Raw genomic sequence first — 23,684 nt, forward strand, 5'->3', positions numbered from 1 at the left:
ACTGACTTTCCTTATCTGTGAAGTGGGCATAATAACAGGCTCTCCTGTCATAACGTTGTCGTGAGATGCAATCGAGCTGACACAGGAAGAGCTGGGATCACTGGGAGGGTCACCACTCTGGTGACGGTCTCTGCCCATCCACCACAAGGCCGTGCATGTGACCTGTCGCCCCGGTGTGTTCACTCACCGATGGAAAAAACCCCAAGGCTCATTTGTTCTACGAAGAGAGAAAAAAGGTAACGGTGAGCCGCCTGAATTTCAGAGGCCTGTGGCCTGCTGAGCAGAGAGGTGAGAGCCAGCCTCGTGTGTGGACAACAGTCGGACGGCGCCCACCCAGTGAGATCCAGGGGAGGTGAACAGTCATAGGGCAGCAGAAGGCACCTTGGGGACAGGTGGGCCCTAGAACAAACCTCCCCACTTAACTCTCCCTGGGGTCAACCACAGAAGGCAGGAGGTCTGGAAAAAGTCTTGGAGAAGGGTGGGTTCTGGAACAGGAAATGTCTGAAAACTCCTGCAGGGACCTCAGGATGAACGGCCTCCTTTCTCAAAGCCAGGGTTCCAAGCAAAGCAACCTGTACCCCAGCAGCATCAGCTCACACGTCGGAGCCCAGCAGTGCTCAGGGCTCTACATGTACATCTCATTTATCCTTTCCTTAAAAACTGCTGTTCTCTCTATTTCAGAGGGTGACACCGAGGCGCAGAAGGGGGGCCGAGAGGCCTAGCTGGAAGGTAGCAGTCCGGCATGTAAACACAATCCGGGCTCCTAACCACTGTGCTACCTGCCTCCCCATGACTCCTGCCCCTTTCTCCTGGCGGGGGAGGGGGATGCCTGTCTTGAACCCTCATCCCCTCAAGCTCCTGGATCATAGAAAAGGGCTCCAAGGGGGCCCCTCTGCCTTCTCAGGACTCACAGCACACGCTCCCAGCCCAACAGCACTGAGCAGGTGGCGGTTTCGGGACGACGACTTGGACGTCCATTAGGAGGCACACACACCAGGCCTCGATGTGCTCTCGGCGGCCCTGGAGGGAGCAGAAGTCTCCCTCAAACAGCGAAGCCCATGAAGAGCTCTGCTTCGGTCCACATGTAAGAGGGGTGCAGGCCTCGAATAAACAGAAACCCATCCAAGGACAGCCAGTGCCACCCTCTTCCTCTCAACCAGCCTCGCAGACCGGTCCCCAGAACGAACCACCCACCGTTCTCTTTCCGGGAAGTACTGACACAGCCAAAGAAACAATTTCACCTCCTCTTCCCTTCTCAAAGCATGGACGAGTCTTCATCATTTATTTAAGGCTAATTTCAAGAATTAGTAAATAAGTAATAACATTAACCAGGGAGATGACCCAGAAAGGCGAAAGAGAACGACCTCCTAAGGCCTGGGGTCTCCTCCGGCCAGTCTTGTTACTAATTCGCTTTCCGGACGCTGGAAGCGGCCACACGGCTCACAGCAGGACCTGGCTCTCAGGATCGGCTGGACGCTAGACTTCCCGGAGAAAGAGGAGGAGAGGGAATTATGGGGCAATGAGGAGAAAGGTCACTGTCTGTGAACGGAGGACCTCAGGACACCTTGTCAGCGTGTGAGAGGATTACCCCGGAAAGACGAGCAGAGAGGTGAGCTGGGACGGCGGCAAAGCCTGCCTGGGGTTCCCACGCCAGATCTGCCAATTTCCAACCTGGACAAAGGTGTCCTCTCCAAATTTCCCTTTACTCAGCTGTAAAACGGGCGGTGACACTAGGGCTCACCCAGATCCTGGAGCTGCAGGGAGAATCACAGATCAGGCAGCTAACACGGTTATCGGCTCAGGGCCTGGTACACAGGAAGTATTAATAAATGTCAGCTTCCCTCACTGTGGCTGTGTTATTGGAAACCCCCAACCCGGAGCGCACACCCCAGTGGCCCTTATTATGTGATTAAGAGGACGCACATATCGGTGGCCTCTCCTTGGCAGAGGTCTCTCCACGGTGCCGATCTGTCAACTAGATAAACTCCCTCAAACCTGCTTGTTTCCAGCCTAGTGAGTTGAATCACCAGTTTCCTGCACGATTTGTCCTCAACTGGCTTTCTTGATTTCTTTCTTTAGGCAGATATTCAAAATAAGCGAACCCAAAGTGGAGCATCCGCTCTGCACGGGTGCCGGCACGACAGCGCTTCCTGTGCTGGGGGGAGGGGGTGCAAGGGCAGGGCAAGAGCCCGGGATGAAATAACTCGCGTTCGAGAATCCACTTCAAACGTGACATTTGGAGCATCTGCAAGTCAATTTCATGTGGTTCTGCTCCCCCGGAAGTCACAACTTCAGAAAGTCCCCAGTCAGGAGGCCCAGAAAAGCGCTTGATGGAGTTTCTCCTGTTTGACAGATGGCTGTCTCTACACTCAAATTCCGTTTCTTTTTCCTAAAATGCCATGGGATTACTGAAAAGCTGTTAGCCTCTTTTCCCATGGATCAGAAGTCCCTGCACTGACATACTTACTTCCCGAGAGTGGATCCCCATGCACTTCGGACGGGTCGCCATCCGGTCCATCCAGAGTCTTGGGAAGTTCTGAACCGTCCTCCTCTTCCAAAGGCAAGCTGGGTTGCTTGGCAATGGGTGTCTCCCCGGCTGGGCCCTGGTCTGGCTCTGGGCTTCCGTCCACCCCTGCTGGAGCACCTGGGTTCTTCTTGTTCCCACCCCCGCCTGGCTCTGTTTCCGCACCCCTGGCATCCACCAGGGGACTGCTGCCTGCTGAGTTCACTGGGCAGTGGTACTGAGGGATGACACCCACGAATTTCAGGCCCCGGCCGGCAGCCTCCTGGATCTGCGAGGCAAACAGAATGGAAGGAATCAAGTGAATGGAATGCTTTACCGAAGGGGGGACACAAGCGCATCCAAAACGCCCCCCTGCAGGCCTTGGGGATATTTCGGTTTGAACACGACCTCTATCAAGCTGGCAGAGGCTCCATGTCCTCTAGGCGGTACCCACAGCCCCCCCGCCCCAGGCCTGACGGGACAGAGAGCATAGCATGGGCCTTGCTCTTTCTAACTACGGGGAAAACGAAGCATTTAGCTATGCAGGGCTGGGATTACCTCTCTTTGAAACACTGCACTAGTCCCTATTCGTTATTATTATTATTTTTTTCTAAGAGGCTAGAAAAGGATCTAAAAGAATGAGCTGGAACAAAAAGAGTTTGAAAGAGGAAGTTCATTTGGTAAGAGTTTATTTTTTCATCTTTTTTTTTTTTTTCCCTGATGAATCACCTACTTCCTGCCAATCAGGCTACTGTATAATCCAGTGTGTCTACATAACCATATACTAACTATCTGATGACATTTTATGACCCAAAGAGCTTCCTCTTTTAAACAATTGTTTTGGCAGCGAAGGGCAGAGGTGGGGAACATCAGCATTGTGTGAATACTGGTGCACACATTTCTGCAAGAGGGGACACCTGTCCCGGTGTCCCAGGTGAGGCTGGAGGACCCCGAGAACCAGGCCTGGTCCGCAGGCACTGCTCCTGCTGGGCCCTGAGACTTTGCCAGCCATGGTACCCCGTGCGTCTAGGTAATGGGTACTTTCCTTCTCACTTCCTGAGCCTGCAAAACGGTAGCCTAATGGCCACATGGAGTACTGTGGCTTTTTTTTTTTAATCCTCACCCGAAGACATTTTTTGCACTTATCTTCAGATAGAGTGAGAGGGGGAGAGGGGGAGGGGGAGAGAGAGGAAAACACTGATGTGAGAGAGATACATCGACTGGCTGCCACCCACAACCCCAACCGGGGCCGGGGACAAACTGCAACCGAGGTACGTGCCCTTAGCGGGAACTGACCCCGAGACTCTCTGGTCCACAGGCCGACGCTCTAACTGCTGAGCCAAACCGGCCAGAGCACTGCAGCATTTTAACCCTCCTCTCCCTAAAAAATTCCCCCAGGCAATTAGTCATAAGTGGAAAAAAAACAGAGTAATAGTCTAATAAAATCAATCAAGAGCCAGCCAAAACTAGAAGATGAAGTTTAGGGGACTTTCTGGGCAAGCATGTTCAAATAAGTCAGGAGATAGAGACCTCAGAGTTGTGTAAAGTCTTAGTCACCAACCCCTAAGTGGATGACCTCAGAAAGTCTTGAGGCCTCTCCTGTCATTTGAGAGTTAGTAAGAAATACCAGCATGGAGCTACTCTTGCTAAAGGAGAAGCATGGCTTGGCAGCCCTCCTCGGGTGAACCACCCTAACTTTAAGCAGAAGGTCATCTTGGTTCAACAGCGCACATTCTAGAAAAAATCTAGGATAGTTGCAAATGTGCAGTCCAGTCTTTCTATAAAGTCTAGCCTGTGCTGGACACAACAATAGCAATAGAAGTAATTACCACTTATTGCAGACCTACTATGTGCCAGGCACTGCATTTGGCACTTTACATACATTGTTTTGTTTAATTCTTTAATGAACATGAATGGTGTCACTATATCCCATTTCAGATGAGGACACAGAGGCCCAGAAACATTAAATCATGAAGCAAAATCAGTGAATAGCCAGTGTTCGACGCTAGGTCTGGCTCAGTCCCAAATTCATTCTCTTAATCACAAGAATAAGTGAATACATCTGAAGGCACTAAGGTCATACATGTTTTTGGACATGTAATAGTTCAAACATATGCTAATGGTTAGCTCAATTCACTCTTCAAATGGCCAAGAGACATATGAAGAAATGCTCAACATCACTAATCATCAGAGAGATGCGAATTCAAACAACAATGAGGTACCACCTCACACCTGTCAGAATGGCCACCATCAACAAATCATCAAACAACAAGTGTTGGAGAGGGTGTGGAGAAAAGGAGACTCTAATACACTGCTGGTGGGAATGCAGACTGGTGCAGCCACTATGGAAAACAATATGGTGTTACCTCAAAAAATTAAAAATTGAATTGCCGCCCTGGCCGGTTTGGCTCAGCGGTTGGAGCGTCGGCCTGCAGTACGGAGAGACCCGGGTTCGGTTCCCGCTAAGGGCATGTACCTTGGTTGCAGTTTGTCCCCAGCCCTGGTTGGTCATGCGGGTGGCAACCACTCGATGTGTCCCTTCACATCGATGTTTCTCTCCCTCTCTCTTCCTCTCTCTCCCTCCCGCTATGTCTGAACAAAAAATGCAAAAATGTCCTCGGGTGAGGATAAAAAAAAAAAAAAAAAAAAAGTTGAATTGCCATTTGACCCAGTGATCCCACTTCTAGGAATATACCCTAAGAAGCCTGAAACACCAATCAGAAAGAATATACCCCCATGTTCATAGCAGCACTATTTACAATAGCTAAGATCTGAAAACAGCCCAAATGTCCATCAGTAGATGAATGGATAAAAATGCAGTGGTACATATACACAATGGAGTACTATGCAGCTGTAAGAAAGAAAGATTTCTTATCCTTTGAGACGACATGGAGGGACCTGGAAAGTATTATCCTAAGTGAAACAAGCCCAAAAGAGAAAGACAAGTATCATATGATCTCACTGATTTGTGGAATACAATGAACATAACAGTCTAAAGATCAGGGTAGTCCCAGAGACGTAGAGGTGGGGTACAGATTGACAATCCCCAAAAGAGGAGGTGGTGGGGGAGAGATAAACCACAGAACTTATATGCATGTATGCATGACCAATGGACATGGACAACAAAGCTGGGGAGAGGGCGGGAGGGAGGGGGAGAAAGGTGTCAATGGGGGAAAAAAGAGAAACATCTGTAACAAAAATAAGTAAAATAAAATTTAAAAAAAAAAGTAAAAAAAAACAACCACCTTAAAGTTATCCCTTCCATTCTGAAAATTTACTTTTCCCTCATTAATCTGAGATATCCACCTACTCTTAGAAATTATTTTGGAAAGCTTATAAAAGACGACACAGGTAACAAAAGGTTTAAGAGAAAAGAATGGTAAGTTAGTACCAAAGAACCTTAGGTTCAGGGACGCTACTATACCGCTGAGCTTCCTGGTAACATAGGCAAAAAGAGCAAAGTGATGGATTTTACAGTCCTTCAATGAAATAAAGGAACACACCAAGTCAACAAGAAAGAGGCACAATTTGATAGTGAGGAACAGAGAAATGTGTTGTATGACTCTTGTAGAGATACGGAGATGACATATCTTCTTTAGCTTCATAGAAAATGAAGAGACTTTTTCTTACACCATTTATCTATTCTTAACCCTTGATAGAAGGCGAAGGCATTATGCCAAAGCACAGGTCTCTGAAAGTCCTTCTCCATGGAGCTACAGGGGACATGCAGGGAGTGGACAGGTGTGGTGAAGTGCAGGAGAAGGCAGCATTCTTCAACGCGGCGGGGCCCGGGCACTGGGCGCTTCAGCACCAACCTCCCCGGCTCCCTCTGCAGTGCACTGAGCTGCCTTTTCTCTGGTCTTAGCTAGAGATCATGCTGCAGCCTACTCTTCTTCAGGAGGGTGGAGAAGACTGGCTTTTCATTTACTTTGAAACACATTATGCAAATTCTCAATGCATTCAACCTATAACAAAAGTCAATTAAAACACTCCCATAAATTTCTACGTTTGAAAAAAATAATAATATTAACGATCTCTAGATACAGCTCCTACAGGAAGGACCAGTAGTTATTTCCACCCACACTGCAGACCTGGGTCTCAGCTCTCAAGCCCCACTAGACTCCGGTCTGGCTTTCTCCCTTATAAACTGCAATCTGAGCCTCTCCACTTCTGCTGTGCTTGAGCATCACAAACCCTAGCCCCTGCTGCTAGTGGCTCACCACAGAGGAAACAGCTATGAGAAACGGTCCCATTGAGGGCTCAACTATAGGTCAGTCGCAACTTGAGTCATGGGGTTTGAAGCCGGAAAGTCCTGCTTGGAATCCCCGATATGTGACCCACTGGCTTGGAGAACCAGAGCATGTTATGTAAGCTCTCTGGGCCTCAGTGTCCTCATCTACAAAATGGGGGAAATCATACTTTCCTTGCAGTTGCTCTGAAAGAAGATTAGACACTACGTCTGGCAAGTGTGCCTAAGGATGGGGCACCGAGAAGGTACTCATGGTCAGCACTGTTGTTCTTCCCTCTGTCCTGATTGGTGCCAGGCTTCGGAGGCACTGCAGAGTGAGAAGGACACTCTGGAGACAGGGCCTTACCACCGCCATCTCCTTCCTCACTGGGACTGGAAGAATCAGCGGCGTTGACACAGATCAACATGAGCCTACAGTACTGCAAACACATCCTCTGTGCCAGGGGTTCTCAAAGGGTGTCCCATAGCAGCAGCTCCTAGGAACTTGTTAGAAATGCAAATTCTCAGGCCCCACTGAATCAGAAAGTCTGGTGTGGGGCCCAGAGATTCATGATTTAGCAAGTCCTCCCAGTGATTCGATCGCACTGTAAAGTTTGAGAATCTTTGCTCTAGAACAGTGATTTTCAAGGGTGTGCTGCAAGAATTTTTAAAACATGCAATACCTGACTATTTAGTCAGGGGTACCAACTTCTTTTCCTTTAGATTGTCAAGTTAAAAAATGACAACAGCCAACATAACAGTAGCCGTGCAGTGGGAATGCCCTGTCTTGAACCATAAATACATAGGTCATATAACAGAAGTTGCATCTTATTGGTCACATCGCATAATAAGGTTGCATCTGACTGGTTAATTCCTGGTACCAGAAAGCCTTATATACAAGTATGGGCACCTGATGTTTTTGTAAAATCACTTTGGAGCAAAAAGGGTAAGTAATTACTATTTTTTTTTATAAATAAATCAAAATTATACCTATTTTTTTACTGTAAGATCAACAAAAAGGGTGAAAATTGCTTCTCTAGAATACATATGTCAAGAAGGCAGGGGTTTTGTGCACTGCTGTGTCCTTAGTGCGAGAATACTGTCTGACATATAGTCGGTGCTCGGTATATGTCTGTGGAATAAACAAATGAATACACTAGATAATCAGTGAATATGGATGTCTCCTCTCCCAGAATGACCTCACTGAAGATAGAATCGTAGACTGATTAATTTTTCAGCTCCAGAATCCAACAAACATTTATTAAGTCCCTACACTGGCCCAGACCAACACTAGGCTTAGGTGCTGGGTATACAAATTAGGAGTCCAATTCTCAAGAAGATTCAGCCAATTACTGTAAACAGACTTTATAAATAATTACACTGACATGGCATAATAATGCTTATATTATAATGTTATCTAACAAAATCAAGATCCTAAATTTTATAGACACAGAATTATGATAACCAAATATTTCTAGTTGTATCTGATCTTTTAAAATGTATCTAATGAGCATGCACATTACTTTTAAAATTAAAAAAAGTAAATATTCAAACATTTTTCATAGCGGGTGATAAGAGAAATGCAGTGATAGATAAAAAAGTACAGACACTACAGGATGGGAGTGATTATTTCTGCCTGAAGGGGACACTGAGAAAAGTTTCTCACAGAAGGTCAGGGCTGTGAAACATGAAATGGTGAAATATAATGGGAAGAGCTGGGGAGAGGGGCAGAATTGAGGTGTTTATGCCTCACCTTGACTGTTAAAACTCCAAAATATTGTGCTAGACAAAACCTATTTGGGGTCCAAATCTGCAGGAGGCTTTGAAGGATGAATAGGAGTTCGCCAGACAGGTGAAAGTAAAGAAGAAGGGCAATGTAGATAGGGCAAAGGAAAGATCATCATAAGCAAAGGCTTGATGGTGTGCAACATCCTGATGTATTCAAGAAACTTCTTGAAATATTTCTGGAACATGACATGAGAAGCCAGGAATGCCCGAAATAAGGTTCAACTGGAAATCACAAGGGCCATATCATGGATGCCAACAAAGACCCTCACTTCACCCTGCAGGCCAGAATGTCCCCAACTTTCCCACTAAGGTAACTCCAAAAGCAGAGGAGACTAGAGTCTGAAGGCAAATGACAAGATTTCTTTGCTCATCTCCTATCTCAAACATTAATGGAAATGTTGTGTCCTGCACCATAGTATTGCATAGTATCGAAACTTTAAAAATAATGCCAAAGTTAAATGCCACTCCTCCAACCCATGCCTTCCAGGGAAGTTCATGTCTCAGAAACATAACACATCTTTCTGCATAAATCTTTGTCTGCAGCTGTGCTTACTTTCTTAGGGTGGATTCCGGAAAGTGTTAGAATGAATGGGTCAAGGGATATTAACTCAACAAAGGTTTGATACAGGTTGCCAAATTATTTACCAGAAAGGGTAAGTAGTCCTTAACCAGAAGAACTGCATTTAGATTTTGTAAAGATCAATAATTGACTAGACGTGGGGGCCTAGACACTTCTGTTTTTCTACCTTACTCTGGTATAGGCATTTCCTTTCTCTTTTTCCTGAAGTCATCTGACTGACAAGCTGAGCCCTGTTTGTCTCCCATTCACTCATTTGTCCATTCAGTACCTTTACTGAGCAAGGCTCATGTGCATGACGATGGTGGGGATTCAGTGGTGTGGGGCAGGGCTCATCCTCAGCCACCAGCTCTCATCCCTCTACACTCCCCACAGTGACCTCTGTACTCGCCTGGGTTTAGCCACCAGGCATATGTTAACTATTGTCCTCTGCGGTTCAGACGTACACAGCTGGTGATCACAGAGACAGGGTCCCTATTCTCTCAAACTGGCATCGTCCTTAGCTCTTCCCTTCTTTCTCTAATCCCATGTATCTGCTCACCACATCCTGCCAGATTTATCCCTGCCGTGTTTCTGGAACCTCTCCCCCACTCCCCACACATCGAAGATCACTTTACTCAACATCTGCTGTTGGACACCGCTGTTACTTCGAGCGCCACGGGTCTTCACGAGCAGAGTCAAATAAACATGGAAGGTCAAGTCATGAATACCCAGGTCACCTTGGTGATGAGATTCCCCACAAAATGTCTCTAACGACTCTGACTACTTACAACAACTGTTAAGACTGCACAACTCTTCTACTGAGAACTTTAACATGAGTTACCTTAGGCGTCAAAATAATACCTGACAGAAGAGGGAACTGGTCCAACGTCATAGGGCTAATCACAGGTAATGCCTGGGTGACTCGGAGTATCCTAAATCCAGCCTGAAACTTGTTCAGCAATACCACTCTTTCCACTTTATAGATCCAACCCGCGCCAAGATGCTCAGCTGGATACCAGCTTAAACCGAAAAACATCCGCCCCCACCTTCTCTTAGTTTCTGCTACATTTAGTAACCACCCCACTCACAAAACTTAAGGGAGTAATCATTGCTGGTGTAGGCACCAAATATTAAATAATACCATTTCTGATGTATCCAAGGCATCATTCAATTGGTCTATAATGAGTAAGAATAAATTTGATGGTAATTATAGTTTCCCAACCTAAAATCAGGAATCTCATGATGTGAAAAGAGATTTCTTTTCAAAAAAAATTTATTTCTATAAAATGTCTCAATGCATTATAAAAAAAAAAATACCATCTTTGGATATATATTTGAAAAATCAGTTTTATTCAAAATAACAACAGGATATTGGGATAGTCCCAGAAAATCTAGAACATATTATCTACTATTCTACTTTCAAAATGAATACCATGCTGCTAATGGTGAGTGCAAATATATACTAGTCTAGTACATGTATTTGTGTTTTAGAGTACACATATCAGTCAGGGTGAAACCAGCTGGGAGAAATGGGACATGGGCTGGGTTTGGTAAAAATGAAAGCTGTGTGTGACATAAGAAAAGGCGCAGAAAAGCCTCCTGCTGACAGGTCACTGGGAATCGGAATACTCACAGGCCATATTAGAAGGTGTAGGTGAAGGGTCAGAGACAGTGTAATACCATTTTGTCTGAATCTAATGAACAAGGTGTCATGGTTAATTTTATGTGCCAACTTGGCTAAATTATAGTGACTAGTTGTCTGGTCAACAGCAGTCTAGATGTTGCTATAAGGGCAATTTTTTAGCTGTGATTAACATCTACTCTCCATTGACTTTAAGTAAAGCAGATTACCCTCCATTATGGGGGTGGGCCTCACCCAATCAATTGAAGGCATTAAGAGCAAAGACTGAGGTTTCCCAAAAAAGGAATTTTGCCTCCAGACAACAGCGTAGAAAATCTGCCTGAGTTCTCAACCTTCAGACTCAAGATTGCAGCATCACTTTCACCTGAATCTACAGAGTTTGGACTTGCCAGCTCTCACAACTGATTAAGCCAGTTCCTTAAAACATATCAATTTGAATCTCAGTATCTCTTGATAGATAGATAGATGATAGACAGACAGACAGATGCAGACATCCCTCAGCATCTGTGGGGAATTGATTTCAGGACCCTTGTGGATAACAAAATCTGCAGATGCTCAAGTCCCTTATACAAAGTGATATAATATTTGTATAATGCCTATGCACAACCTCCCACATACTTTAAAAATCATCTGTAGATTATATAGAATACCTAACACAGAGAAAATGCTATGTAAATAGTTGTTATACTGTACCGGTCAGGGACTAATGACCCTACACCGTCTGCACATGTTCAGTACAGACGCCACCATCGTAGGCCTATGTATACAGTACACATCAGCAACAACATAACGTTTCTTTTCCGAGCGCTCTCACTCCGTGGTTGGTTGAATCTGCAGATGTGGAAGGCCGGCTATAAGCCGCGAGTCTGTTTCTCTGGGGAACTCTGACTCTAGGAGGCGAGCAGGTAAAGGGAGTGAGGGGATGAGCGAGCACCGGGCAGGCTGATGGGGGTCTCTACTGCCTTGGTGTGAAATGAAGAGATGGCTGAGAGTTCGTTCTCACAAGGCAGCGAGACAGCATGCGCCCCAAACAGAAACAAGACCACTGGCACCAAATCTGGTATTGAGTCAGGCCCAGGGGGAGGCTGAAGTGCAGCGAGAAGGCCGACAATCATCTCTGTTGCCCAGGTGAAGAAAATGTCCCTACCACGTGGCAGTGAGGGAGGTTAAACCTTTAATTGGTAGATTTCATATCTTTTTTTTTTTTAATCCTCACCTGAAGATATTTTTTCATTTTTGTTAGAGTGGGAAGGAGAGAGAGGAAGACAGGGAGAGAGAGAGAAATGTCAACATGAGCGGGACACATCGACTGGCTGCCTCCCGCACGGCCCCAATCAGGGCCGGGGATGAACCACAACCGAGGTACGTGCCCCTGACTGGAATCAAACCCGCGACTCACTGGTCCACGGGGTGACGCTCTAACTGCTGAGCCAAAGCGACCAGGGCAGATTCCATATCTTTAAGGTATAGGCTGTTTCTAACCTTATGATAAGCTTCATGGAATCCCTGTACCTAGTGAGCTAATTAATGCTGGGAATCAGAAACTTACTGACTTTAAAACGACGGAGCTGTGCTGTCCACTATGGTAGTCATTAGACAAGTGCGGCTGTTTAAATTCAAATAAAATTTAAAAATAAAAATAAATTCCTCAGTCACACTAGCCACACAGTTCAGGTGCTCAGTAGCCACTGGTGGCAAGTGACTCCAGTGCTGGGCAGGACAGATACAGAATGTTAACATCATCACAGAAGGTTCTACTGGATAGTGTCACTCTAAAGCATAATAAAATAAAGTTCTGAGTAATAGAAACAGAGTATCAACAATTATTTCAGAGGCATATGATACACAGGGTACATAACAACACTCAGGTGTATACACATCCCAAATGTACCCTAGACCAGACCACTGCCCATTCTGACCCACCCTCGGGCCACCATTCTGTGACTGCTGACATTTAAAAGTGTTTGGGGACCTAGGACATATACAGAGAGCCTACAAGCAGAGGTGTGTACTGTGTGTCAAGAACAGGCACAAAAATGCTGTTCTGGGTTGCACGGTGACACATGAGTCTTTACGGTGAATATTTTATCATACGCTCACAACCCTGCCCATCGTTTGTCACCTAAACTCTGGCACAGCTTTCTGAAAAAGGAAGGTTCAGAAATAGCATGGGTTTTAGCTCAAGTCTGAAGTTGCCTTTGGTTTGGACGTGCTAACACTCAGCTTCAGGAATTGAAACTTTACAAGCACTGCTGGGTGTTGAGCTCTGCAATGGAGCCACCAGGAAAGGAAAGAGCACGTAGACCATCCGGTGGTGTGGTTTTCTCTTTTACTGACTGAGAAGGCTCAGAATGAGCCCTGGACAAGGAGGGAGAGCCATAGGTTTGGACCAAGCTCTGCCATTCACCATGTTCCTAGCCAATCACTGATTTACCCGAGCTCCAGTTTCTGTGAAATGAGGATGATAACATCCATCAATTCATTCTATAATTACTTACTCAGTACCTACCAGGGGAAACTAACAGTGAGCCAAACAGGCGTTCTTGCCCTCTTGGATTTTATATGTCAGTCTGACTTAAGGGGTAACTGAGAAACTCTAAAGAGTTAATGTGGTCCATCCTTCTCACACTGTCTATGCTCAGTGTGAGGGACCCCAGTTTGGCAGGGCTGGGGTTTTGGGGGAGAGGTATTCCTTTCTTTTTCTCTGCTGTTAGGGGTTATTTTGAGTTCAGGAAATGCTTGGGGAACTGTAAAGTCTCATAAACAAAAGGAAGAGGAGGGCTCGCTTCCCAGCGAGAGGGGACAGTGAACCCATCCTTCCGCGGCTCTGTGCAAGGCGGGCATTTCTGACAGAAGAAGTCTGATTTGCCCTCCTAATCCCTGTTAGTTGACTAAGTTCTTTTACTTAGATTGTGCTTATAATTTCACAATTCAGTAAAAATGTAGTGTATAGGAGATAGAAATAAGTAGGACTGCCCAAAGATCTTCCACTGGCCCTCTGTGGCCCCTGAAAACCAATCCACCAGAATACCCCAACCTATATCAAAGGTTTAAATAAAAAAATGCAAACAAGGTGAATAAAGAAAGAGAGGCCTATCTATGAGGAACAACCCAGTGGTACTGGAAAGAGCAGCCAAGTGGTCAGCAGGGTAGGGCCAGAGCTGGACCTTAGGAAGACCTGGAACCAACATCTCCAGCACTGTCAGAAAATTTCTCCAAGTTTTGTCCCTACTTTTCTTTATTTGTTAGCATCATTTTTCTTATCTAGAAACAGTTTTCTCTATGTGGCAGAAAATATGGCCATTGCCAACTACTGAGTATTTCTTCGTACAGCTTAGCTACTGAAGATAGAATGGCCTAAACTTCCTGGTTACCCACAGCACAAGATCCCAGGGAAAGCCTCTGACTGGCCCAACTTAGGTCAGATGTCCACATCTGAGCCAATCAGCTCTGGCCAAGAGCAGGGTGGCTCCCATAGAAATCATACAGCTGCACTGTGGAAACAAAGCAGCTCTCCGAAGAAGAGGAATTTCAGGACAAAACAAATATTTAAATATTTATCATGTAGATACATTGTGTCATGCGAAATAAAATTTGTATGTTTTCAGTACCTGCATGTACTATAATAAAAAGAATATAAGCCAAGTGTTATGTAAGGCAACTGACATATAAGCCAAATAAAACTAAGCAAATAAATCCATATCACAACAATGTTGATACACAGGGGTGGGCAAAAGTAGGCTTACAGTTGTGAGTACACAAAACGGAGTTGATTCTTGTATTACTATTTATTAGTTACTGTATTATTTTCCACATGAATAACTGTAAACCTACTTTTGCCCACCCCTACCTTTTGGTCAGAGTGGTTCCTGCCTCAGGTTATTTTGTCTGCAGAGACACGGCAGTCTACCACTTCACACCGCGAACCGTAGCATATGTCCATCAGGTCTGCTCAAAAAAATTTCCCCCAACATTGATTGAAATATAACAGAAGACAGTTTTTTAAGACTATTTCTGGAATCGGTGTCCAACCCCCAATCATTCCACTACCCAGAACAGTTTACCATAATAGATATACACCCAGATTAGGAGGGACACAATGGAAAGAGTCAACACACTGGTGCAGACAAGGGTCCCCTCTGGCAGATTGCTGCTGAATCTGCGAATCCCTAATCTCTTATTAGAAGCCCATCTGGAGGACTTAGCATGTGTGTGGGTACCTGAGCTCAAACCAGCATCCTGGAGCAAAAGCAAAGACCTCAGCCCAAGAGAGCTGCCGTCACCCAGGTAGGAGCGCTAAGGGGAAAGCTTTCGGGAGAATCTGCCGTTGCCCACAAGCCTACAGGAACCCCAGGCTTCCACTAATGCCAGTGCACACCCACAAAGGAAATGGATAAATCAAATCTCAAAGCATTATGCTGGCAAAGCATTTAAAGAAACTTTGTCAGTCTCACGGGGAAGTCACAGAATGCGTGCCAGACCTCCCAGTGTGTTGTTTTGTGGCTGCCTAGATCCATGGTGGGTAAAATAACCCAGCCACAGGTGAAATCTCTGTATTCAGAAATAGACTGAGGGAAGGATTCCCATAAGGCTCGTAAAGGTGAAGCGGTAAGAAAGCATCATAAATTAAGCAGAGAAGAACAAATTTCAATGTGCCTGCACCAAAACTCCATAATCACAATAGCTTAAATTTACTGAGAATTTACCATGTGCCAAACACTGTTTTAAGGGCTTTACATGGATTAACTCATGTAATCCTTATAATAACAAAATAATTAGGTATTCTTTTTTTTAAATTTTTCCCAAGGATATGTTTTTATTGAATTTTATTTCTTTATTAAGATTTTTTTTTCTTTATTGATTTGAGAGAGAGAGGGAGAGAGAGGGAGAGATAGAAACATCGATGAGAGAGAACATCAACTGGCCGCCCTGCATGCCCCTCACTCGGGATTTGACCCACAACCTGGGCATGTTCCCTGACCAGGAATCGAACTGGCAACCACTTGGCGCATGGGTCAATGCTCAACCACTAAGCCATACCTGTTGGGCTATTTTTACTGAATTTTAGAGAGAGAAAAAACCATCGATGTGAGAAAGAAACATCAATCAGTTGCCTCCCATACATGCCCTGACCACAGATCCAACCTGCAACCTAGGTATGTGCCTTTACCGGGAATAGAACCTGCGATCTCTTTTGCTGTATAGGGATGGTGCTCTAATCAACTGAGCCAACCAGCCGGGCTAGGTATTCTTTTTTATCCCTATGTTACAGATTAGAAAACTGAAGCACAGAGAGGTTGCAAAGCTTGCCGAGTTCACACAGCTAGCAGTACATGGCAGATAGGAGTCAAACCTAGCAGTCTGGTTCCAGAGTCCATATTCCTCCCTGTTCCACTGCTCAGCACTGTATTCACTATAGTGTAGCCCATACTCTATGCTATTCTGTGAAATCGCTGGGCTACATCTTGAAGAGTGTTGAATCTTTAGAATCTGGACTTTTTATTCTGTAGCCAGTGAGATGCCTTCGCGGTTTCTGAGCAGTGGTGGCATAATCAAGCCTATCCCAAGGGAAATTAATCTGTCTGCCGGATGTGGTATGACTGGACGTGAGAGATGGTGACGGTAATGGGAGTGAACAGACTAGAGGCAACGAGAGGGGCTGGAGGCCTGGGAGTCGCTGCAGAGCTCGTGGGAGAGGTCATAAAGAGCCCCCCTTGCCATGGGAAAGGATGTGAGAGGTGGATGGAGACCAAAAGTAGAGACAGCAAGCAGTCTGTTGACTAAAAGGCAAAACACCACAGGACTCTGAGTGCTTAACTATTGGTAGGTAACCGATGGTCCAAACTAGGACACTTTGAAAGCGGAAGGTGAAACTGTTAATAATCATGTGGTCGAGACAGGCCTGAGCTAGAACCGTCCAAGCACAGAGACAAGGTCGCCCAGTTTCACATGACCAGCGGTGAAAGCCGCTTTAAAAAATAAGCAGATGACTGTTCTTTCTCATTCTTTCCTGTCCGGTATGTGACTCGCTTCTCCCAACATTCCTGCTGTGACACCTGGGCTTTCTCTGCCTGGCCCCTTCCACACATGTCCAATCCATCCCATCCATTCAGGGTCACAGTGAAACAGAGTGAGGGAAGGAGGGCTTCCATCAGTGGGCACTCTGCTGACCTTCCACCCACCTCTAGGCAACTACATGGTCCTTCCCCGAGGGTCCCACCCCACACTGTTCGCTCCCCCCCACCTTCACAGCCTTTGTTCTCGTTACCATTCAATATTGTCCCATCCGCGGACCTCAGCACTTACAGCCACCTCTATTTGGGATGCTGTTCCATTAAATGTCCCCATAACTACTTTCTCCTTGTTACCAGGGTCCCCTCTTCCTGCTTCTGGCCTTCCCTGAAATCCAGTCTAAAAATGGTCACCAGGTCATGCTTCCGCCTCTCTCTGTTTGGTTTTCACCACATCACATTTTCACTAACTTCCTGTCTGTCATTCCCAGCTGGATGAGACTCCTATGAGGCTAGAACATTGTCTGCTTTCTTCCCTGCTATGTCCCCAGCATCTGAAACAGTTCTCGGTACCTAGTACCTACTCAATAAATGTTTAAGAAAGGGATGAGCCCTGGCCGGTTTGGCTCAGCGGTTGGAGCGTCAGCCTGTGGTACAGAGAGACCCGGGTTCGGTTCCCGCTAAGGGCACGTACCTCGGTTGCAGTTTGTCCCCGGCCCTGGTTGGTCGTGAGGGTGGCAGCCACTTGATGTGTCCCTTTCACATCGATGTTTCTCTCTCTCTCTTCCTCTCTCTCCCTCCTGCTCTATCTGAACAAAAAATGGAAAAATGTCCTCGGGTGAGGATAAAAAAAAAAAAAAAGAAAGGGATGAATAAGTAGGAGATTAAATCTGCAGAATCTGAGGTTACTTCTAAGTAGAAACTTCTGCAAGTTAGTAACTTCAGGAAATATCCATCTAGGGCCAGTAATGTCTTGCAAGTATTACCCTCATTTGAGACTTTGAAAATATGCACATCATTTGCTACTTATACCATTTTAACAGAACAGAAAACTGAGGCCAGAGAAATTAAGGGGTTGTAGATCCAGGCGTACATTTCAAGAAAGCAACAGTGTTAAAATAAAAGTATTTGCAGCCCCAGGGCTATCAGTCCATCTCAGAACAAACCAGGTCAATCTTCCCCTAAGGAAAAAGGAAACAAGCAGCAACCAACAATTTATATATTAGTATTTCTTATCAAGGTAAAAAATATGTCATAACTGGGCATCCCACTGGGCCTCTTTCATAAAATTATTACCTAAAATAAGACAGTGCATTTCAAAAGAAGAAGAAGAAGAAAAAGAAAAGAACAAAAACAAAGAAAGGGAAAAAAACAAAACCTAGCTAGAAACCGGAATATTGTAGCTGCTGAGGCTGACAACCCCAATTGCATACTGTGGTGATAACAGTGACCCTGGAATTACAAGCTTGGAGCAAAGAACCTCAAGTGTTTATTAAGACTCCCATGAATGTTCTGGAAAACCAGTTTTAGAGTCTTCATGGAACTCAAATCTCAGCACTACAGTTAAATGACTGAGGCCAAAGAACATAAGTTTGAAGAACTTTAACCAGGAACAGATGTTTCCCTTCACACCACGCTGCTTTAACATCCAGCGTTCGTGACTTTTTTTCCCACCATCCCCTGATTTACATAGGCTTCCAAAACAATAATGAAAGGCACTTTAACAAAACGTTGAGATAGTGTGGCTGGACCTGGGCTATTCAAGTTTTAACCCTTGGTTAAAAACAAAACAAAACAAAAAAACACAAACTTTTTTATTCCCATGACTCCAGACCAACAAAAATATAACAAGGTCCTAATGGCATCTGAAACCCCCATGGTAAACAGAGCAGTTCAACTAAGTACTTGGGGATGGTTTTCATTACAATGTGCAAAGAAATGAATGTTTTATTGTTCTTTTGTAAATACTCTGGAGAACCCTAGGGTGGTTTTTTTGGAAGATGAAAATGATTTGAGAGAGTTTCAGATCTCATGAAGATATGTGATCTCTCTGAGTAACAAATAGACTGTTTCATATTTGTTTGGGGTTTTTGTTTTTTGTTGGTGGGGGTCTTTGCATTTACAACTGTTGAGAATTATACTCAAAACTTATTTTCAATGCCTATTAATCCTTATACTTAAATATTCAACTATTATTTCCACTTCTTGCCTTTGTTTTTACTTTTTATGCATTCCATATTAGTCCTGCATGTTTCAAAGTCATCTCCTAGTAGAATGAACTGTAAATGAACATAGCATGTTCTGAATTCATGTATGAGACAGACTGTATTTTTCAAAGATAGTCATAACAGTATTTTTCACCCAACATAGTCTACTAGAACCTTGCCCTCACAGCACGGAAAGGTGGAGTCTATGTCCCTCTGTGTAACCACTCTAGGCCTCCACCGATGAGTCAAGTAAGAAGGATGCTGTGCAGCTTTTGAGACCTGGTCATAAAAGTTCCATGAACTTCCACCTTGTTCTCTTGGGATGCTTGCTCTTAGAACCCAGCCATCATGCTTTGAGGGAGCCCAAGCAGTCTATGGAGAGGTCAACAGGAAGCCATGTGAATACACCATCTTCAAAGTGGATCCCTCAGCCACCCACAAGCCCCCGCAGCCGATACCATGTGGGGCAGAGATCTGCCCAAGTTACAAATCTTCGAGCAAAAAAAGGACTGTTGTTGCAAACCACTATGTTTTAGGGTGGTTTGTTACAAAGTAATAGTGATCCTCTTACAATACTGTAATCCTCACTAATTCATACCTATGGGAAGATACCAGACAGCAGTGATTTCTTAAAGTAAAATCCACAGCCCTTTATAAAGCATGCAGTTAGCAGCACTCTCAACTATGCAGGAATGTAAACAAGAATAACACAAGTACTTTCAAGGAGGGGGCCTTTCGGGACATGCTTTAATAAAGAGGTAAGAGCAATTTGTAATTAGCCTCTGGTTTGTGATGACGCATCCAAACTACTGGAACAAGCAGGTACTCTGAGGTCAGCCCTGCCCCCACAGTGTGCCCTTCATTATTTATCAGCTGAACAGACCTGTAGGCAAACATAGGCATAGCTCTTGTTTGTGACAAGTTACAAATGTGCAGCACATGAATTAATGATGATGTTTTATTATTCAAGGGGAACACAGAATGATGTCCACGTTCCCTGGCACCATCAGAGTCGGAAAGAGTCACAAGGACCCCTGTGCTTGAGGCTTAGGAGAAAATACTAAATAACATTAGTATTCCATATTACTCTTAAGGCGCCATAAAGAGAACCTTCCGCTGTCCTCTGGGAAGTGTCTCAGAAGTTAGAGCGGCACCTGCCACTCTCGTTGGAAACGGGAAGTCATTGAAATCAGGTTTCTGCACCAGCTGAATAATGAAGCGTTCCATGAAGAACTAACTTCATTTCTCCAGGAATAGATTCATACACGTTCTGTAAAGTTTTTCCACCTTTTGGAGTATTTTCCTTCTGATTTCTACTCCCTGTACCCTCCATATCCAAACCTTTTTCTACCTTTTTCTAAAAGCTTCTTGGACAGCCCTGGCCGGTTTGGCTCAGTGGTTAGAGTGTCAGCCTGGGGACCAAAGAGTCACAGGTTTGGGCCCTGGCCCTGGTCGGGGTTGTGTGGGAGACAACTAGTCAATGTGTCTCTCTCACATTGATGTTTCCCTCTCTCTCTCTCTCTCCCTTCCACTCTATCTGAGAATAAATGGAAAAATATCGTCGAGTGTGAGGATTTAAAAAAAAAAATTTCTTGGACCGCCTTCTGTTCAACAACACCCTATCACCCCACCAATAACATCCCTATCACTGCCGCCAATAACGTCCCTACTTAAAGAAAATGTGCTCTATGTATACAATGGGATATTATTCAACCATCGAAAAGAAGGAAAGCTTGCCACTTGCAGCATGGATGGACCTGGAGGGCATTGTGCTAAGTGAAAAATGTCAGACAGAGAAAGACACACTGCATGACAGAACTTATGTGGAATCTAAAAACGTCAAACTCACAGACAGAATAGGATGGTGGTTACCAGGGGCTGGGGATTAGGAGATGTTGGTCAAAGGGTACAAACTTCATTATAAGTTGAATATGTTCTGGGGAATGTAATGTAGACCGTGGTGACTATAGTTACCAATACTCTATGTATTGTATAATTAAAATTTTCTAGGAGAGTAGATAATATTCTAACTACACACACAGAAAATGGTAACTATGGATATGTTAACTAATTTTAATGTGGTAATCATTTCACAATATATAGATTTATCGAATCATCATGATATACACCTTAAACTCACACAATGTTGTCCATTCTACTTCAATAAACCTGGGGGGGAAATCCCTACCACTCCCACCAATAACACCCCTACCACCACACACAATAAATCCTACTACCCATCCTCCCCAAATATCTTTCAATACCGAGGCATGCTGCTATTGTGCTAACAGAATGAAGATATAGATTGGGAAGTAATTAGTTATATGGGAAACGTTGGTTAAATCTATGATCTCTTATTACTTAGGCTAGATTTAGGATAATCAGTATTGGAATACTTGGGCCATTTGTCCAAACATACATATCTTGGATTACTTGTATAGATTTCAGCAACACCCACATAGTGGTAATTTATCTTATTTTTCAGTATTTTAAACACTTAAGAAGTCAGAAGTGATCCAATAAATTAATCATTTGAAGTTTAGATTTTCCTCACAACAGATTTTTTTCATTGGAGTATGAGAAGGCAACCTTTACTTTCAACCTTAAAAAAAAACAACTTGTAAAAAAAGCCCTTATCTTGAACCCAATTACAATGATTACTTAAGGGGAAAGACGCAAATAGTTATCAATCAACAGACAGTAATTTACCAAATGAGGAACACAAGGAATGCTAAGATGTGCCCAGAAAAAAATTCATAAAATGAAGGCATATGGCACTAAAATTCAGCATGCCACAACCATAAAATAAATTAACAAAATATGTCTCTGGATAATGAGAGAGAAATCACTGAAAAGCCAGGGTCACCTGGAGAAGCACCAATATGCAAAAGCCTCATTCTGCAGGGAAGAAAACCAAGAATTCCAGAAGGTGGTGTGCCCCATCTAAATGACTGCCCAAGTCATTAATCAAGTAGTAGATTTCCTTTACTGGAATCAGGAGAAAATTCTGGAACTGGGCTTTTAATTCCAGATTTCTCCTTGAGGAGGCCAGTCAGTTTCAGTAATTGAGTACTTTGTGTCCAAGGGCCCCCCTCCTCCCCTACCCCCATGCCATCTTCAACACTGCTGACCTCCAGCTCTGTGAGTGGGAATTCTCCCCAATAGAAAAGAGTTAACTAAACCTTACAGGGGTTGCAATCCGGACACACCGGCTCTCAAAACCCTCCGAGAAGACTGCGCATAATCTCAAGCAGTAAAAGTGAAACTTTCCAGTCTGGGGGGAAGATACAGCAGGCAGCCTAACTGCCTGCCAGGATAAATTCCATTTCTCAGATGAGACACCCCACCCTCTCCATGCTGCCAGGTTAATCCAGATTCCCACACTCGCTATCTGTGCTGGATGCCAGACAAATCTGGCAGATAGGAGGTCTCACTGAGCGGGATGTTCAGCACCTCTGAACAACACAGATGGGAAAGTTCAACCTGCCCTGTAAACGCGTCAGCTACCACATGTGTTCACTGACAGTGCATAATTAGCACTCAGAACATGTTCCATCTCATAAAACATGCACACACATATACACGTGGATACACACACATGCATATATGCATGCATGCCACTTTGGAAATGTCCTGGCGATCACAGCACATTGCATATTTGTAAATGTATCCGCTGGGAGGCATGAAGTACAATGGGCTGACATGTCATCCTCATAAGTCACTGCCAGGCTTTGCTCAACAAGTCTCAGCCGCCCCCAAGCACTGAAAATAGCTTCTGCAAGTTCCAGGAAAAAGAAAAGGTAAGGTATGAGTGTCCACCCACCTCATCTTCATTGCGTCACCTCCGAAAGCTACTGTTCCCGTACAACTGTGACACCTTTTGAGCCTTGGACATCCATGGGCTGCCACTCTCTCATTCCTTAAATATTCACTGAGCATCTACTATATGACCTAACTCTTCTCCACATGGAAAAAAGAAACAGGAAATAATAAACATAATAACTAAGTAAATATAGTAAAGTCTCTTAGGAGGTGATAAAAGCTACAGGTAGGAGAGAAACAGAGAAGAGTAAAAGGAATTACTACGGTGTGGAGTGGCAGAGAATAAGGTGCTTTTTATTTAATTAATTAATTTTTTAAATTTTTATTTGTTTAATCCTCAAGGATATTTTTACATTTATCTTCAGACAGAGTAGGAGGGAGGGAGGGAGAGAGGGAGAGAGGGGGAGAGAGAGAGAGAGAGAGAGAGAGAGAGAGAGAGAGAGAGAGAGAAACATCCATGTGAGGGAGACATATCAATTGTTCGCCATCCACATGACCCCAACTGGGGCCGGGGATGAATTACAACCAAGGTACGTGCCCTTGGCTGGAACCAAACCCGGGACTCTTTGGTCCGCAGGCCGACGCTCTAACCACTGAGTCAAACCAGCCAGGGCGATAGGTGTTTTTAAAAAAATGGTGGGCAGGGCAGGCAGGTGCACTGAGAAGGGGAACCTGAACAGAGACTGGAAGGAAGTGAAGGAGTTAGCCAAGCAGATATCTGGGGGAAGAAGACCCATAAAAGTTACCTCCTCTGCTGGGAGTTAGACCATATTAAACAACCCCAGTGCGCTGACCTGATCCACAGTAAGCTGGACAGGAATCACACAGTCCACAAACAATCACACACAGTATCTCCTGGACATACCCTGGATATCTCCTGGGTTTCACCACCCAGATCTGATTTCTCAGAAAAGAGTCTTTACG

General features: G+C 44.6%; 1 protein-coding gene across 2 annotated transcripts in view; it reads right to left on the reverse strand.

The window, feature by feature from the left end:
- Nucleotides 1–23,684, reverse strand: part of RFTN1 (raftlin, lipid raft linker 1) — a 194,995-nt gene that overhangs the window by 59,036 nt on the left and 112,275 nt on the right. For both annotated transcript variants that reach the window (XM_036267063.1, XM_036267062.1), the window contains one exon: nt 2,468–2,792. In XM_036267063.1, the coding sequence (XP_036122956.1) occupies nt 2,468–2,792 (325 nt within the window). The remainder of the gene's footprint in view (nt 1–2,467; nt 2,793–23,684) is intronic.

This window comes from Molossus molossus, unplaced genomic scaffold, assembly GCF_014108415.1.
Source record: "Molossus molossus isolate mMolMol1 unplaced genomic scaffold, mMolMol1.p scaffold_m16_p_18, whole genome shotgun sequence".
NCBI lineage: Eukaryota > Metazoa > Chordata > Mammalia > Chiroptera > Molossidae > Molossus > Molossus molossus.